The sequence below is a fragment of the Centroberyx affinis genome, unplaced genomic scaffold (genome assembly GCF_046629955.1).
Source record: "Centroberyx affinis isolate AG114_WGS23_722 - 3 ecotype Tasmania unplaced genomic scaffold, CSIRO-AGI_Caff_v1 ptg002334l_1, whole genome shotgun sequence".
Classification (NCBI taxonomy): domain Eukaryota; kingdom Metazoa; phylum Chordata; class Actinopteri; order Beryciformes; family Berycidae; genus Centroberyx; species Centroberyx affinis.
Window position 1 is genome coordinate 140,001 of NW_027280601.1, and position 18,437 is coordinate 158,437.

At 42.7% G+C, this 18,437-nt stretch overlaps 1 protein-coding gene across 1 annotated transcript in view; it reads right to left on the reverse strand.

Annotated features, from left to right (window-relative positions):
• The window catches only part of sardh (sarcosine dehydrogenase), a 52,701-nt gene that overhangs the window by 18,357 nt on the left and 15,907 nt on the right, over positions 1-18,437 (reverse strand). The window contains exons 7-14 of the mRNA XM_071533175.1: positions 17,575-17,675; positions 14,874-14,978; positions 11,023-11,152; positions 8,847-8,933; positions 4,364-4,454; positions 3,961-4,102; positions 465-548; positions 13-126 (exon numbers count right to left, since the gene is read on the reverse strand). Coding sequence (XP_071389276.1) covers positions 13-126; positions 465-548; positions 3,961-4,102; positions 4,364-4,454; positions 8,847-8,933; positions 11,023-11,152; positions 14,874-14,978; positions 17,575-17,675 — 854 coding nt within the window. The remainder of the gene's footprint in view (positions 1-12; positions 127-464; positions 549-3,960; positions 4,103-4,363; positions 4,455-8,846; positions 8,934-11,022; positions 11,153-14,873; positions 14,979-17,574; positions 17,676-18,437) is intronic.

The window sequence follows — 18,437 nt, forward strand, 5'->3', positions numbered from 1 at the left end:
TTGGAATCTTACCACATCGTGATGCGGAGGGAAGTCAAAGGTGTACTCTTTGCCCAGCAGATCATTGTACTTGTAGTTCACATTCTTCTTTATGTCATAGGCTCCATAGTAATCATAGTTTATAACCTACACATTAACACAGACACAAACAAGCAATGATAGGATAATGAATCAATCATCACCGAGAGAGAGAGAATGTATGTGTGTGTGTGTGTGTGTGTGTGTGTGTGTCAAAGAGGAGGGCCAAGTATTTGCCAAGATACTGTGTCAGTGTCATCCATTATTGGCAGTCACTCAGTGGCAGCAACTATGATCTAGCAAGACTTGTGAAAAATTTGCCTCTTAATTGTTTATGTCTTTGCAATGCCTTATGTCAATACGTGGACAAAATCATTGCAGTGTGTGTGTGTGTGTGTGTGTGTGTATGTGTGTGCGTGTGTGTACTGTATGTGTGTGTGTCTCACAGGTGCAGGCCCATCTTTGTTGAACCAGCCGGGTCTCTCCCAGCCATGTCTCTCCTGGAACACACAACCCTGCTCCGTCAGCACCTAAAACAAATAAACAAACAAGCAAACATACAAACAAACACACACACACACACGCACGCACACACACACACACACAAGATCAATACAGAATGAAAACACAGACTAATGGCCAGAGAATGTTAATTTGCAACATTTACATAGAAACATAAGTAATACGACATAAGTATGTTTTCACTGTACATTCCAGTTTTAGAGCTAAATCAAATATATTTATAAAATTCATAACACACAAAGAGAATTTCTTATGCATCTCTGTGAGGAGCTAGTCACCCACCCACTACAATAGACTGTGTTGGTCGACACAGATAATTGACCTCAATTTTAAAGACCTATGTTGCCAGGGAGGGTTGCTGACAGCGGATGGCAACCCCCTTCTTAGGACAAACTGTTGCATGTATTCTACTTGTTGATCATTGATTTCAGTGAACTGTGTGTTGAAATAAGCTATTTAACTGCTCACCATCCTCCTTGTTAAATTGACAGTCGCCCACAGTTGGTAGGTATGTTATGCTATGTTCTCCTCCTAGCAGGCAGCTAGTTGTCTCCTGCCAAAACTTCCCACTCCGAGCTATATTTACCATCCATGTTGCCGAGGTGGAGAAAATGTGTGAGCTACAGTGTCAGAGATGGCCTGTTTATGCTCTAAAATGATCACATTTTGCTGCCTAAAAGTAGACGGCCTCATTATTTGCGCAGGGACAGGTTTCTTGGGCGATCAAACCCTTAAGCATCCCTCGCTGCTGTTGGCAAACCTTTAATACATGTCGTCGTGACTAAGAGCCAGAGCCAGTATCTTGAACAAAAGCTAATTTGCAAAAACAATTATACTTTCACAGGTTTTTTTTTCCTCCTCCCCTCCATCCCCCGTAAAACAACATTTTTTCTGAGGCTCTGCAACAGTAAGGAGGCTGGTTGCTAGGTGATGGCCCTCGTTTAGTGATTAGCAGGTTTCTATTGGGCTTGCAGCCGAGGGTTGGACCCACCCCGTCTCACAGGGACTGTGCTCTCAGCCAAGCTATAGACTATCTACCTGAGAACAGTTATTTGTGTCTTTTCATTATGACAATGCACCATAGCTGGCTAGCGTAAGAGCGGGTGACATAATTACATAGGAGCATAATAATAGCTGACCTTGTATTTGTTGCCATGCCAATTAGGGCCATTTGCACTGACTAGAAAAAGCTGCGACTGAAGCAGAGATTTAGTCCTCTCTCTGGATCAGTGTTGTAGAAGAGGACACTAGCACTGCCACAGTCACCTCAAAATAACACGGCAAGCTGTCACAGTACTCTGTGGAGGCTGGACAGTACGTGTTCATCAGGTAATATACTTTATTTTCGATACATAATTTTATTTTAAAGTGCTAATGCTAATGTCGATGAAGAGAAACCCAGTGATTATTTAACTATTTAAGATTGAAAAACCCAAATGAAAAGAGTTTTATGGACATTTCTATATACAAGTCTTGTATATATAGTATATATAGAAAGCCAGCCTTTAACTGTTCTGCCTCACTGCACACAAGCAAAAAGAGAAAAGCTGGAGCTCTCTTTGATCAAGGGTCAGAAATTGAGCCTAACGGCATTTACATATGCCTAAATGTAGGGCTTTTTCTTAGTAATATATCACCGTGGAATTTACAGTAAGAACATATACCACTAACAGCAAAAAAGTTACCATCCCTTCATCCCTTTGCATCTTCATTCTATGCAAAATCTGGAGAAAACCCTTCAGGAAAACTTGTTAATTATGCATCAAAGGCGTCGGGCAAAGTAAATAATAAAATAAGCTTACAGAAACACAGGGGCTACAGAATACACCGACAATGATTGCTAGTGCAATTTGTTTGACAATGATCTGCTCTGAAATAATCCTGCATGGGTGTATAAAATGCCAGCATGTGTGAGCAAGACCAGAAACTGTTACGGTTAAAGGTAAATGAAGTCTGGAACAGAAAAGCCAGGCTAAGTGGGCCATTAATGCATAAAATGTGGGGGTGAGGCCCATTAAGAGTGTGTGTCAGGGTAAGGAGACAGAGGAAGTTGAATGACATCTAAGACTGGGCTACAATATCGAGGCTAAGTGTGTCATTTATAGTCATGTTGGCAGGTATCACATTAATAAATGAGCTAGCTGCTAGAGATGCTCCGCTGCTAACTGCCTTCTGCCTGAATCAACTACTTGCCTCTAGATTTGACCAGAGAAGACGGGTGGAGAGAGAGAGATGAAGAGAGAGGGAGAGAGAGAGAGATACAACAACACAGCACAACACAGATATGAAAGCACACACACAGTTGGTTGCACAATCCTGTTTGCGACTTAAGTTGAATTTTCAGCGTCACTGATTGATTAATGTTCTCTACATAATGTAAACATAGCTTCAGAATCGTATGTATTCACACAGACATGAGTGTCTTGGGTTTAATGCACAAGCAGTATCGTTTATATGTTGATTTGCTCCGTCACCGCATTACCTTCTCAATTAGCCAATCAGACGGCAAGGTTACAGAGGCTAATAGAGGGAAAGAAGCAGTGGCAGCTCTCTCTCTCACGCACAATTAAGCCGCCATCGGTCTCAGTTTGTCTCTCTCACACAAACTACACAACAAACATGAATAAAATAATGTAATGAAAACAAAGAGCATGGTAATCAGAGAGAGAGAGAGCCAGAGAGAGAGATAGAGAGAGAGAGACAGGAAGAAAGGCATGAAAATGCACTACAGGATGAATAGAGGAAGAGGAAATTGTGTTAGGGAGAATGTCAGAAAGACAGAATGTCAGATGAGAGAGAGAGATGACTGAAGGAGGACAGCCGTGGGCAGAGAAATAGAGGGAAGAGGAAAGGGAGTGGAATGAATAGGTGGAGGAGAGAAGAGGAAAACAGACAGGTGAAGGAGGAATGGAGTGAGTCATGCAGGCCAGAGCCTCCAATCATGCAACTTCTAAGAATATGAGAAGTGATCAAAGATGACTGGTCAATTTATATGACAATACAGACGTTACTATGAGTTAAGAGGTGAACTGTCTGGTTCCATCTATTTAGGATACCTCATGAATATGGGTCCAGACGTTTTTCCCCTCAGCTATGAGGGAGATTTTTAGAAGCCAGAAGGGCTCCGTCTGTCTCAGTATTGAAAGATACCTGCGACCGCCCACACTTCTTCAAAGAAAGCAGGAGTCTTGCTCACCTAATTGAAACCGCTTTGACAAAACCAAGGTTATGCATCAGGTTTATCAGACCTGGTAAAGAAATGTATATGAAAACAGATTCAAACATCTTATTAAATGAGTCAGTTGGAAGGAGTCTGTCTGGCTGACGACAGAAAAACAGCAAAGGAGGGCTCCTTCCTCAATCTCCTGAAGAAAAAGTCCCGTTTAAATGTTTACACCGGAGATCAAACCACCCATTTACCTGATGGAAGGGGTCCTTCCTCATGTTTCGGCTGGCCAGCGGCTCATCAAAGGGGAAGACCACAGAGTAGTTTTTAGCATATGACTCATGGCTCCTCTCTCTGATCCAGCGATTATTGTCCGTCAGGGAGTTATGGAAACGCCTGGCACAGGAGAGAGAATAATTCAAAAGATTAATTATAGATGTGCCATGTTCATTAAAAATCACAGAATCATTCAGTCCTGATAAAAAAAATGTAATCCTTATTCTGGTTGCTGCTACACTTTGGATAAAATGCCAGTAGGAAACTCAAACCCCTGTGCTGCTTTTGTAGAGTGGCTCCATATTTGAGAAACTTCTTGGGATTATTGTGACTGCTAACACACTTTTTTTTTTGTTGGTGTGCAACTGTCTGTTGACGCACCTGATGTCATATCCATACATATCCTTTTCAGGGCGACCATGTATGATCCAGTGAGCCAGCTCTCTACCACAACCGCCTCCCATCATCATACCTGGAAAAAACACACCCATGCACACACAAGAATGAAAACATGAGACAGAAACAAAATCTAAAATCCACATTAAAATCCCTTAAAATACATAAAAACCCATACCCATACCAACGTATACACTATTCCACCAATTTACACCTACTGCAGGGTTCAGTATAATAATTTGTGGTCATGCAGGGTGGGAGACGAGGGGAGGAAAGTGTGAACAACAAACAAGGCCTCTCTGTCTCCCATTCTCTCTCACTGATAGATGCCTAGCTGCAGGACCGTGACTGTGTCTAATCAATTTGAGGAGGAAAGAAAGGAGAGGAGAGGAGAAGAGAAGAGAAGAGAAGAGAAGAGAAGAGAAGAGAAGAGAAGAGAAGAGAAGATGAGCATTTTCTCTCAGTCAGCAAGCTACTGTATGTCAAATGACCTAGAGAGGATTCTTTTGACCTTCGTTCCATCATTTGACCTTTTGCTTGAAGCTGCCCCCGAGTAGTTTGACCTCATCAGCCCCAACCAATGGCTGCTACATTCTGTTTATTTCCGCCAAAGACAGGCAATTCAATATTTTACCCATCCAGTGAAAAAAAAAAAAACTGCTGGGTTAATGAGCTGCTGCCTTTTAGCAACCTCGTTCTTGTGTTTTCTTGCTGGTAATGGCATAATTTTTGAATACCGTGTGCGTGCATGCGCGTGTGTGTGTGTGTGTGTGTGTATGTGTGTGTGTGCACGCGCAGTCTTGCATGTGTTGAGAGGACAACATCAATATGCGGCAGCACGACCAGCGCGTCCTTGCATCCCTCCTTCATCCCTCCTTCTCTCCATCCCTCACGGCATCCCCTCTCCCTCCATCTCTCATCACTTCACTCATCCACGGGCACTGTCACTCCGGGCCAAGCCTGGGTGGATGTCTGAATGGAGGGAGGGATGGATGGAAGGAGGGGTGGAGAGAGGGAGGGAGGGAGGCAGCGGGATGGATGATGGAGTTCACCCAAGACATTGAGGAGACAACCAGTAGGGGGGGTGACACTGATAAATGTCACCCAAGATATCCACGCTGATGTGTGCGCGTATATATCTGCGTGTGAACCCCCATGCTCTTGCTTCCACTCATCTTGTCATTCCTCTCTCTGATCCGTCTCTCTCTCCCTTTGTACTTCCCCTCTCCTTTCCCGCTCTCAGTGTCTCTCTCTATTATTGTTTGTTTCTGTTGCACAAACATATCATCCTTTCTCTGTCTGTCATCATGTATCACCCCCCTTCTCTTCTCTACTGCATCTCTCTCAGATTCTCTCTAGAAATTTACTCTCTGCCCCTGACATTTATAGAGATACCACTAGCGATTCAAAAGCTGCATTCAAAGAGAGAAAACGTAGTTAAAGCTGTCTTTACCTTTCTTCATCCCTCTTTCCTTCCCTTCATCCATCCTCCTCTCCCATCTCTCTACCACAGTAGGTGGACTTTCTAAGGCCCTGTCCCCCAACTCTCCTTTCTTTCATTCTCTATCTCTCTTTATTTTGTCTTTCACTTCATAAGTCTTCAATCTACAGTTCCTTTTTATCCATCTCTCTCCTCTACCACAGCACAACTATTATTTTGGAATGAGGGGAGAGAATTGGGAGATCTGGCTGCTATTGGCGCCACTGACCTAAACCTAGCAAAAAGGCCACTGAAATTACTGAAAACCCAAAGGCTCTCTGTGTATTTATGGTGCATTGCCTTAAACAGAGCTTATTGTCTGTGACTTATTATGTGATAAAAAGCCTCTGTTAATATATCAACACCTCATTCTCTTCTGTGATTACGGGTAAGACGGCATTGCAGCTAAGCATGAGGTGCAGCAGTTGGCAGCACTTAAAAACGCCCAGAAAGGTATGAGTTAAGTGTGGTGGTATCGATGCTGTGGGTAAGTTAATGTTGCCAAGCAACAAATACAAACTCTGCCGGTGAGGAGAGTTTTTGATTGCTTAGCAACCGAAGTGAAGTCCAGCAAGTAAAACTAAATCACTGGGGGCTTAAAAAGTTCCAGACCACTCAATGATGGATTTTTTAATGTGGATCTGTCAGCTCCGACCCTGTGGTCTCTGAATCATCATCGCCATGACCATCAGCGGCAGCAGCTAAACACCCTTGTCTTGCCCTGGCCAGAAGACAGATGGAGAAAGATGTGTGTGTGTGTGTGTGTGTGTGTTTGTGGGTGTGCCCATGTGTGTGGATGCGTTCTTGTGTGAGGGGACAAACGAGGCACAGTGTAAAATGCACGGGACAGAAGACTTTGCCCAAACACAGGGATAGAGAGAGAGAGCAGTAAGGAAAAGAGAGAGAGAATAAAGAGTGACAGATGTTAGGAGAGGGGAATGAGGAAGGACATGGAGAAGAGTGGACATCATCAAGCCCCTGCTTTGACAAGACTGGTGAGGATGTGTATTTGCGTGCGTGTGTGTGGGTGTCAGGCAGGGGGTGGGCATTCGGGCGATCCTTGCTGTGCAGTCGCAGTGGAATATCCTTGTCTTTAATTATCGAGTCACTGTTTCCAGCTGTGTTACCAGCTCCTAGCGATGCAAGGCCCATCTCAATGAGCTCTGTCCCAGCTTGACACATTAAAACACAGACAGACTGCTGGACGGATGGACTGCATTCTTGCAACCCACTCAACTCCAGGTCTAATGGCTGAATGTCCGTTAATATCAAGACTATCAAACCACGTTTTTTAAAAGCAAGGCCAAGTAAAATCTTGACATGGCCGGGGGCTTCTGAAAAAGTTAATAACATGGGATCAAAACCTGTATTAATTCACCATGAACTTAGTTATGGAGGAACTTTTGAGTTGGCAATTTACCTGCAACAAGATACAAAAAGAATCAGGAATTTTGTGTCTCAGGGGGAAAAGAATGGGTGAAGCCCTTGTTAACCAGGCAATGGAAACCAGGATACTGACTGACCTTCTGCCAGACTGACAGGTAGAATGAGTGGCTAAATGGATAAGTAGTTGTGGATGGGAGAGAGAGAGAGAGAGGGGGGGTGGATGAGAGAAAGCAGCAATCACTGATTAGGAAGGACCTAGCATCCAACTTGTAACTACAGCAACCCTTGGTATATACTTATTGAGCAAAATGCTCTGTGTTGCATGTGTGTTTGTGTGTGTGAGAGAGAGAAATGGAATGAGAGAAAGAGAGGGAAAAAAGAGAAGGAAAGTCTATGGGTGTGTGTGTGTGTGTGTGTGTGTGTGTGTGGCACAAATATGCCCACGCATTAGGGCTACACCACTCTCCGACCCCCCAGCCCTCGTCAGCACAACTCTAGAGCTCGCCCCGCTGTTCTGCTCTTGTCCAGAAGCCTGCTGTTCTCTTCTCATCTGTCTGTGAATGCTGATGGGGATTCACTTTGCCCTTTATCTCTCTCTTTTTCCCTGCCTTTCTTTCATTCTTTCGTTCTTTCTTTCTGCCTCCCGTCTTTTTCAGACTGCTGAGACACTCACACTCCTTCACTCGGTCTCGCTCGATCTCCCTCTTTCTCTCTCGTCAGTTAAACTCATCTGTGAGTGAAGAAATGGAGTGACTTGGGGGGTGTTGTGTGTGTGTGTGTGTGTGTGTGTGTGTGTGTTGTCCACGGACTCAGTGGAAAAAGAAGAGCGCTCCATTATTCATTTGTACCCTGAGAGTGTCCAGAGATTGGCAAGGGCTAGGTCAGAGTCAAGGAAAAACACCATTCTACCACTTCTTCTTGTTCTTCTTGTTTTCCTCCTACTTTCCATAACTCCTCTCCATTTTACGATTCACATCATTTGAGTCCTCTGACCCCCCTGCCTCTATCCCTCCATTATTCCCTCAAGGGCAGGGTATATATCATAAAGTATTAAAATATACTGTTGTCAATGACACTTACCACTTTATATGTAAACCATTAAATACTGGAACATTTATTCATTTTTCTACATCTATTGCACATTTTTCTATTTAGTATTTTTTTAGGCAAAGTTTACACTAAAGTTAACAATCTGAATGGAGGAGAAGTTTGTAAGCTCTCCGATTGACATCCAAGAGTAATTGATACTTTTGATAGTGTGGTTGGTACTAGGGAAAAAACATTAATTCTGTTAAGTATCACTATACCGTAAAAAGTAGAAGAAATATTGTGATAAGATATGATTTGCTCATTTTGTTCCAACCCCACCTTCGGTCCATTTTCTGTCCTCTAGATTCAATTAAACTTGTTGATATGGACTTTATAAGATTACCCCACTACAGGTAAAATAAGTACAAATAAAAAAGCAAATGCCATCGCACTCTGCTCCCTCCCAGTCACAAGTAGTCCTGAAGCCACAGCCATAATGCGCCTCAATTCTCTGCCTCTCTTTACACATCTCTTCCATTCTTCCTCTTATCTATCCATCTCTGCACCGCTTACCAGCGCTGTTGAAGCCGCAGCCCAGGAAGAACCCTCTGACCTCTGGAGCTTCTCCCATCAGCGGCTTATGGTCTGCTGTGAAAGACTCTAAAGGAGAGAGAGGGAGACAAAGTTGGTCTGCAGCTGCTCAATGTGAAATAAACATCCTCAACCCATGCCAGCACATTCGAGACATATTTTCCCCCAATAACAAAATCTGTCCAGGGATGGTTTTTAGGACAAAATGAACAAAAAATAACATTTACTTGGAGAAATGTCAAATTCTGCATTAATTTCAGCAAAATGTATAACCTGCGGGCCAAATCTGAGCACAAGCAATGGAGACAGGAGTGATTTCTGTTGCACTTATCAATGTCAGGAAAAGAGAGACAAGGGAAAGAGAGAGAGAGTGATGGAGAGATGGAGAGTGTGTCATGGTCACAAGCAATAGAGACAGGAGTGATTTCTGTTGCACTTATCAATGTCAGAAAAAGAGAGAAAAGGGAAAGAGAGAGAGAGAGTGATGGAGAGACGGAGAGTGTGTCATGGTCAAGTATTTCCCCGGGGCAAGTGAGCCAAGGGGCTTAACACATGCACACGCACGTACACACACGCTCACACATTTGTATTACCACTTATTACTACTTCCCCAACCCCTAAACGTGACCCTTGCCAAAACATGCCTAATCTTCAAGTGATGGTGAACTTTTGGTAGTACCTTGGGTTGTGTAGCTTCCTGGACATGATATAACCCCAAAATCAGTGATTCGCTGTTATCTGTTGCTGTGGTTTAAAGGAATAGTTCACCCAAAAATGAAAACTCTAAAGAACTGGTCCCCACTCGAGAACTCGAGTACTACATCCCTGACCCAAGGTACTAACAAAGTTCAGAATCCTTTTAACCCTTACCATAAACTAAGACTAATCTTAATTCTAATCTTAACCCTAAACCCAAGTCTTCACTCTAAACCAGCCCCTTGTAGAAGTGAGGACCAAAATGTCCTTACTTTGGAGGATTTTCCCTCTTCTTTCTATCCTTGTGGGGACATTTTGTGATGACTGACACATACAAAAACAAACAAACACACATACAACTAGCAACATCCACGACATGGTTGAGATGTCAGATCCCAGCTCTATCCACCCCACTCTCTCTCTCTCTCTCTCCAGGGAAACGGCAAAGAGCTCAGCAGGCCTGCTATCTAAATACAACGCTCCACATGGTGTGCTTAGCAGGCAAACCATGTAAACACAACACTCAGAATGAAACGCACTATTAGCATTACAGTGAGGTCACAGGCGGAGAGATGCTCCGCACACAGCGGGAACCCATTTCTCCCTCTGTTTTTCTCTCTGTTCCCTCCCTCTTTCACCATTTCTGACCTCCATTTGTTTCTTTCTTCTTGTTACTGTTTTTTCCCCATTTCTTAATTTCTGTCTCTCTCTCTCTCTCTGTCATCCTCTTCCTTTCTGTTTCCATCTTTCTCTCTGTCTATCTCTGTCTTTCTCTCCAATTCTGTCTTTCTGTTTCTCTGTCTTTCTTTCTCAATTTCTCTTTCTGTTTTTTGTCTTTCTCTGGTTGTCTGTGTGTGTGTGTGTGTGTGTGTGTGTGTGTGTGTGTGTAAGGGCTGTCACTTTTTTATAGCTCAAAATTATTTTGAATCTCCAAATAGAACAGAATCACAGTGTGATGATGATGAAAAATCCAATCCAACACTGCAACTCCTCATCAACACAGCTTCGGACCCTCTTGCATGGATGAAAACTCAGACACAGGATAATCAAAATACACCCTCAACAAACATGACACACAGCCAATTAGTTTAGGTATTCATGAGTGTGTGCAGTGCCTTAGTGATGAATAAGGAGTGGTGATGAATAAGGAGTGTATTTCACAGACGAACACATTTCACTTTTAAATTAGAAAATGTCAATTTAAGAAGTATCATGGAAGTAGCTTTTTCCTTGACGTTATTCATAAGGTTATTAGGAATTTGGCCAAAAGGAGCTACAGGGATTTAAAAAAAAATTGATTGAATTTTGCAATTTGATGGTTTATTTTTTTCTTTTGATAAGAAGTGACAGGCCATGTGTGGTGTGTGTGTGTGTGTGTGTGTGAGAGAGAGCACTATCAAGTCCTTGCTTTTCTGGGAGTGTGTGTGTGTGTGTGTGTGTGTGTGTGTGTGTGTGCGCGTACCTGGTCCACAGACAGTGGACTTGATGCCAGTCTGCTCCAAAACAGGAACTCTGTTGATAGCTCCTTCAATATGCTGCATGAATACATCCCAGTCCAGGTCAAACAGGCTGAAAGCAAACTTATCAGACACCTGGGAAACAAAACACACACACACACGACTTACATATTTCCTCCAACCTTAAAAACAGCATTGTATGTGAGGACTTTTTTCATTGCGTTGCTGCATTATGTGTGATAATGCTGGCAAAAAAGTGGGTGTCACTGTTAAAAACCGTAGCTTTGGTGATCTACACCCCAGTAGTTTGTTTTGTTCTTATATCCCCACAAAATCGATCTGTACTACAAGACCGGACTGTTGGATGTTAGACGCTGGCCCACCAATGTCAGCAATGTCTCAAACTCAATGTCAGCCAGACTGAACAGCTCTTTTCCCCTGACAGATCCTGCTCCGTTTACGACCCCTCCATCACTACCGACGAGACCATTGAGACTCCTGCCCAAGTCTCCGATTGTGATTCTGGACAGCCGACCGTCTGTCTGTGCGAGGCTCACACTGCAGTCCGTTGAATCAGACCCCAACTCACCAGGGACTCAACATCTGTCAAATCACTCCCTTCCTGCCCAGTTCCTTGTCCAAGCTTTAATTTGCTCCCATCTGGCCTACTGCAACTCCCTGCCAGCCAGCCTCCCAAAAATGCTCTCATCAACACCTACAACTCATGCAGTGCAGGGCTGACCAGCTTGTCTTCAAATGCTCCCCTCCTACACGCCTCCACTGGCTGCCTGTGGTTGCTCATATCAAAACCACCGGTGCCGCGGTCCAACGCTACACGCCAGCTCGTTCTCTGCACAGTGTCGCTGTCAGTTATTTCTCCCTTCCCTGCGCCGAGCTGGTCAATCCTCCACCCTAACAAGACTCTTCTCTCTCCGCTGGTGAAATGACCTTCTCACTCCAGCAGAGTCACTCACAGTCTTTAGTCGTAAGGCTGAAAACCATCTCTTCAGGGAGTAGCTCACATCGCACTCTCCCCGCCGAATCATATCTTGCTCCTCTAATCACTCCAATTTCAAAACATCTCTCTTACAAGATCATTAAGTGTTCACAGAAATATTGTCAGGGCAAACTTGCACTTCCCATTGTTAGTTGCTTGTAATGATAATAATCTAGGAACTGCTATATGTCATTCTGGATAAGATAATGCCTAAAATGTAAAATGTAAGTGACGCCTTGAAAACAGAGGTGGGATAGAAAGAAGCATTCAGGGGCTATAGAGTGGTAGAGGTGACAGTTTTTAAGTCTTTAATATCAAAGGGATGTGCGAGTTGAAGCTGCTTTCATGTGAACGAAGAGATGTGTGTTACAGAGGGCTGAAACTCAACTTGAGTATCTAAGGATCTATCCTCTTTGTCCTAGACACTGTACTTCTCTCAATCCCTCCAAAGCCATCGATCCTGCTTATCTTTACTCGGTAGGCGTCCTCTATTCTCTCCATCTCTCCCTGCTAATTCTCCTTTCTGCATCTCTTCTCTTCTCTCTCTCTCCCCTCTCACATCTATTCCAAAACATCAAAGCAATCATCAGCTGCACAAAGAGAACAAAAGAGCCCGGTTCTGCACTAAGAAATCCTCTAGAATGTGCAAACTCTGCCACCGACGAAGGATATCTGTAGACAGGCAGGCAGGCAGGCAGACGAGCAGATAGATACCATCGGTGTCCTGCAAAACCCTTGTGTCTTGAGCAAATGTACTTGAGAAAAATGAGAATAAATGGGTTGTTGTCCTATCAACATCCATGCTTTTTTTACGATTTACCTTTTCAGTGGTTCTTTGGCTTGATAACGTGGTCACTTCTACAAGTTCTACCACTTTTATCTATTTTCCCTGCAGTCATACGCCTCTTTACAACATGGTTATACTTGAAAATGTTCCCTTTGCATATCTATAGCACATTCTTGGATATCATTAGGCTGAATAGGTGGCATTCTTTATGACTGAGTGCTATGGATCAAGGGTCAAATTGCGTAGGGAGTGCACAGATAGAAAGAGGTGTGATGAAGAGCAGTGATAAAGGGACCGTAGGACAGAGAGACAAGGGGAAATGCAGTGACTGCCACCAAACCTGCCCACCCAGGTAACAAGTTGTTCTAAAAACTTTTCTCTGGGAGACAGTTCTGGTCTATCAACTGTCTCTTCAACAGCTTTTACACAAGATCTGTCACCTGACTCAACCAGCCCTCTTAAGAGTCCGTGCATTTTCACAATCGCTGGATTCCTCCTCAAAACTTCAAAGAACCTAAGATATTGCAGTTACTCTTTATTGCCATACTAAGCATTGTTTGGATAATCTGTCTTTTTTAATCTGTCTGAAAGGCGATGGTTTTAATGTGTCAATAAAGACGATTTTTTTAGAACATCCATCACCCTGCAAAAGTAGCTGAATTGTTTTGTCTTTTCTGCTGTTTTCCAATTCATGCATCTTGGTTGGTAGGCAAGGTAGCAACAGTTTTGTTTTTCCTGTGAAATAATTTCAGTCCTATGACACCTCAGTATAAAGCCCCATTAGGATTACCAAGGGATGTCTGCAGATTGGCATTATCCTCAGGATCCCAAGAATTTGATCCTGTCCGGAAAAAACAAGCCAGTGATTTCCTCTGGCTACTCCAGGAAAAATCCCGGTTAAAATTACCTGCTGCATTTTGCATTATTCTCTCATTCTGGGGAAATTTTAATCCCATCCGGATCGACATCTGGTGTTTCAAGTGATTACCAACTAGTGCACCTGTCATCTCTGTTACAAGCGCCATTTAACCAGTGGCGGGGCAGAGCAGCATCACTCTTTACAACAGTATGGAGACACCTGAATAGTTTTGACCAGTTTTGCCTGTTTTGCTATACTGTGGATGACGTGAAATGACGAGAAATGAAGATGTGTATGGGCAGCATCAAATTACTGACCTCCCCTGGTAATAACATCTGGAAAAGTCTTAAGGAATTATGTCCATGTTCTAAAATGCTCATTAATTTATTTAATGCATCTCATCCTATTCAGTATAAGCACCTCACAGTATACTGCCTCAATACACTACTGGGGACACACTAGACCTCCTCTACAGACTGTAGGTCATGCTGCCTGAATGCACATAGGGACTGAATGTGAACGCATATTTATAGGATATGTATAGTCTACTGTCTATTTCATGACTCGCACAATCCCTTTGCACTGTATGTGAAGTCCTGTTGTCTTTGTTGCCATGTGTCGTTATGTTCTGTGTTTCTAAATCAAGTTGTCAATGTCATTACCGAAACAAAAATATGACAAAAAGTGTCATAGAGAGAGAAGTGTGTAAAGGAGAGTGAGTGTTCACACAGTTTGAGCTAGTTTGCCCAGACATGTAGTACAACTAAAATAATTAGAACCAGTGAAATCTAGGGGAGATTACTGAGAACACACAAACACACACACAATTTTATGAAGCCCGTTATGAATACTGTGTGACCTCCAAGCGAATAGAGCAGAAAGTAATGAAGAAAGAAAACAGATTGAATAAGAGATGAGGAAGGAACAGAGAGAGAGAGAGAGAGAGAGAGAGAGAGAGAGAGACAGAGAGAGAGAAGAAGTAAAAACAGGATTAAAGTTTATTTAGTTAGTTTATTAAAAAGTATTTGTTGTTGCATCAACCAAGATAGTCAGACAGTAAAGTGGACGGTATTTGAGATTACCTCACTCCATACACTCAGGCACACAGACAGACATTGAATACTTGACGTTACCTCGTTCCAGAGCAAACAACAGAGAATAAGATAGATATATTATTACAGATATTACAGATACAGATAATATTTGACGTTACCTCATCCCAGAAGATGGGGTTATGTTCATAACCACCCACAGAGAGGGCATCACCTTGGAGGCGCAAGTACACCGATGCATCATGGTCCCTGACATTTGGCATGTTCTGGAAAGAGAGACAATTAAAGTGGAAACATTAAGGGATCAAAACATGAAAAGCTTGACACATTCTGTCGTGGCAGCCAAATGCAAGGTCGGTCTTCTTCAAAAACAAGACAAAAAAAAAACCCTTTCGCATTATGCCAATTTGCAAATATGCCAAACTGACACCTACTGGGGAAAACCTCCAAATAGAGAGAGATCAGTTATGTAAGGGAGTGTCAAAGCTGTCCTTAACACAAGGCAACCACAACCAAGACCATCAAAAAGATGAGGAAAATTGGCTGAAGCAAAAGGAAACTAGCAATGCTGGACACCTTGTATTCTGATGATTCAGAGCTCTTGCAGTGCCGATAAAAATATAAATAAATAAATTTAAAAAATCCCTTCATCTAGTTTTCCTGTGCCATTGAGTTGCTCCTATATGTTTTTAGAAAAGCAGTTTACTTTTGGTGCCTTTACACTGTGGTACACACAACAGGAGTAGGCACAATTATCCAGGGGCATATGTATAAATACAGCAATAAGAGCAAGTCATGTAATAACCATGACATGTTTATGTGTGGTTTACAGTATGTGTGACACATACCATGACATACTGTGTCAAACCATAGCATTCCTTTATGAGTGGTATCACACCTACTGACATACCATAAAATCAGTGAAGAGAAACATTCATCCTCTCAGGGCACAGTAAACATTCTTGAATAAAAGCATCCAATAAATAGTTACGCTCTAAACTATGTTGTATGATTTGTATTAATTTCATCATGGGTGCTTTTCATTTCAAACCCAAATGGCTCTCTGGGTCCAAATCCAAATACCAGTGAACAAGCTGACATTTTGAAAACTGCTCACTACACATAACAAAAGCCAAACTGCTCCTTTCCTCTGCTCGCTCTTCTGTGCTGACTACAGTCTGGGAGCCAGCTCCATGTGACAGGTGTCTGCATAACAGATCAATACTGAGCACTGGTCTTAAATACACTCTCTCCCTCTCTCTCTCTCTCTCTCCCTCTCTCTCTCTCACACACACACACATACATACAAATGTGTACATATTACTTTAAGCAAGCATTTTATTTTTTTTAACCCTAAAAGCATCACCAGTCTGTCTAAATCCCCCCACCAACCTGGACAAAAACACATCTAGTCACACAAAGACACACGGTCAGCATGAGATGTTTGACCAGACAGGTTGCGCAACCTAGTGGGAACAGATTTCCTGATGGTGTGTGTGTGTGTGTCAGTGTGTCTGTGTCTGTATGTGTGTGTCTGTGTGGGTGTATGTCTGTGCACATAACATAGCAGTAATGCTGGTTAAGCTGCTCTAAAACAGCGTAAGACAGAGAAGCTTGGACAGTGCGGCTCAAACCAAAGGCCTCTATAGAGCGTGTGCACACTAACACGTATGTGCAGAAAATCAAGCAGAGGCATGATAACACGGAGTTGCCATATCATATACACAAGTATGTCAGACATGTATAATGCATACACACAGAGGTCACCCCCGCCGACACACACCAATACCAACATTAATGGATACAAACACAAACAGTCTCTCTCTCTCTCTCTCTCTCTCTCTCCACACACACACACACACACACACACACACGTATGCATGTATGCACGCACATCACATCCCAACACACGCGGCGGGCCCTACAATAATAGGCTGAAGTCTGTGGTGTCACAGTGCCCCCTGTTGGTCACATATAGATACTATACAGACAGTGGAACCACTGTTTTCAAAGGCTGTTAGATTGATTTCCAGGAGAGCAACAAGGTGTTTCTTTCTGTAAGAACACTACAAAAAAAATACTCAGGAGTCATTTAGAGAATGTAGAGGAAAACATTCACTGAGCAAAAGCATCCTCTACTCCTCTACTCCTCTACAACAAACACATAAGATTCATCATTTAGCCTTATTGTCTACCCCAAATAAGTGAATATGGGGTGAATGCAATAATGCAAGTATCAAAGAAGAAAATTTTTGAGACCATACGAGGAAAAATAATAAAAAGTACTCAAAGCTATGTGTAAAAAAAAGTTACCCCACACTGAAACAAACAAAAATCAAAACAAAACAACAGCAGAAATAATGGTTTGACCGTTTTTCCAAACATTCCAAAGAAGGACTTACAGTATGTATTGGATTACAGAGGATGGGTTGTGTGCCCACACACATAGCTCCCCTGTGTTTAAAGGTAATGCATGTAGTATTTTCTCATTAGCATACTGCGGTTGGATCAATATGAGCAACAAAAAAAAAAAACATCAGTAGCGCTGTCACAATCAGTAGCCTCATGATCTTCTGGCCTCTTGCATTTACTGGGGACAATATGTTGAGTTTCAGGTACGACTTTGCTGCAAATGTATGGAATTACTTTCCAGGAAATTATGCTCCAAAAGCAATAAACAGGCAAAATAAGAAAATCATATCGGCCAATTGCCAGCATGCCAACAAAGGCTACAGAATGTTGTGCCGATGGCTGCTAAAACATTTCATTTCACTCTAATACATGTTGCGAAAATTCAACATATTGCATCTTTATCCACATCCATGCTTTTAGGCAGAGGTGTAACGAAGGGGGCGGTCCTACCTGTATGCCTTCGATTCTCTCTGTCACTACGTAGGCATGGTGCATCGCAACGAGAGGCACCTTGACTCCTGCCATGTCCCCCAGCTTGGTGGCCCACACACCTGCATGTAACACACAGACACAAACAATTACACAGACACACTAATCTTTATCTCTGATCAAACTATTTGGGAAAAAAAACAGTAACGGTAAAAATGGTATCAACTCGTTTCAACTTAATAAGGTATGTCTGATTTGAATAGCTTCAAAATTTGCAATATCATTTGCATGGTAAGCGAAATCCAGTATCCCCCCCATTTGCTTAATGTGTGAAACAACTCACTTTGCAAATACGCACACACACACACACACACAGATCCCAATCCCTAGCAGTGATATGTATCAAACATCTCAGTATAAGACAACCAATCAAGAGTCCCTTTTCTCTTTCAGGTCATTGTGGAATGGACTCAGGTTAGCAGTCTCATCCTGAGGTCCTTGACAAACACAGACATCGACATTAGTACCACTGGTTACTGACGGCCCTTTAGTGGTCAGAGAAAGAATAGGTAATCTGCACTGCATCTCTCCTCCAGAGCTGGAATGGTTAAGTCTTCCTTCCACTGGAACCAGGAGAACCCCTGCTGGGAAAAAAATGCCACCACAACCTCCTCTCTTTTGCTTCCTTTGCTCCTTATCAGCATTACACTTAAAAATAGAAGAAGCCCTTCACTGGACTGACCTGGAAATATATCAGTATTAAGCATGTACATTTTCGGTTTAAATGTGTCTTCATTGTGCTGCAATGTTTATGTTACATGTCTAATAAACAAAATCAAAATGCTTTTTCCTCATCGAAAAAGGTGTTTTGTGGCCTTTGGGAT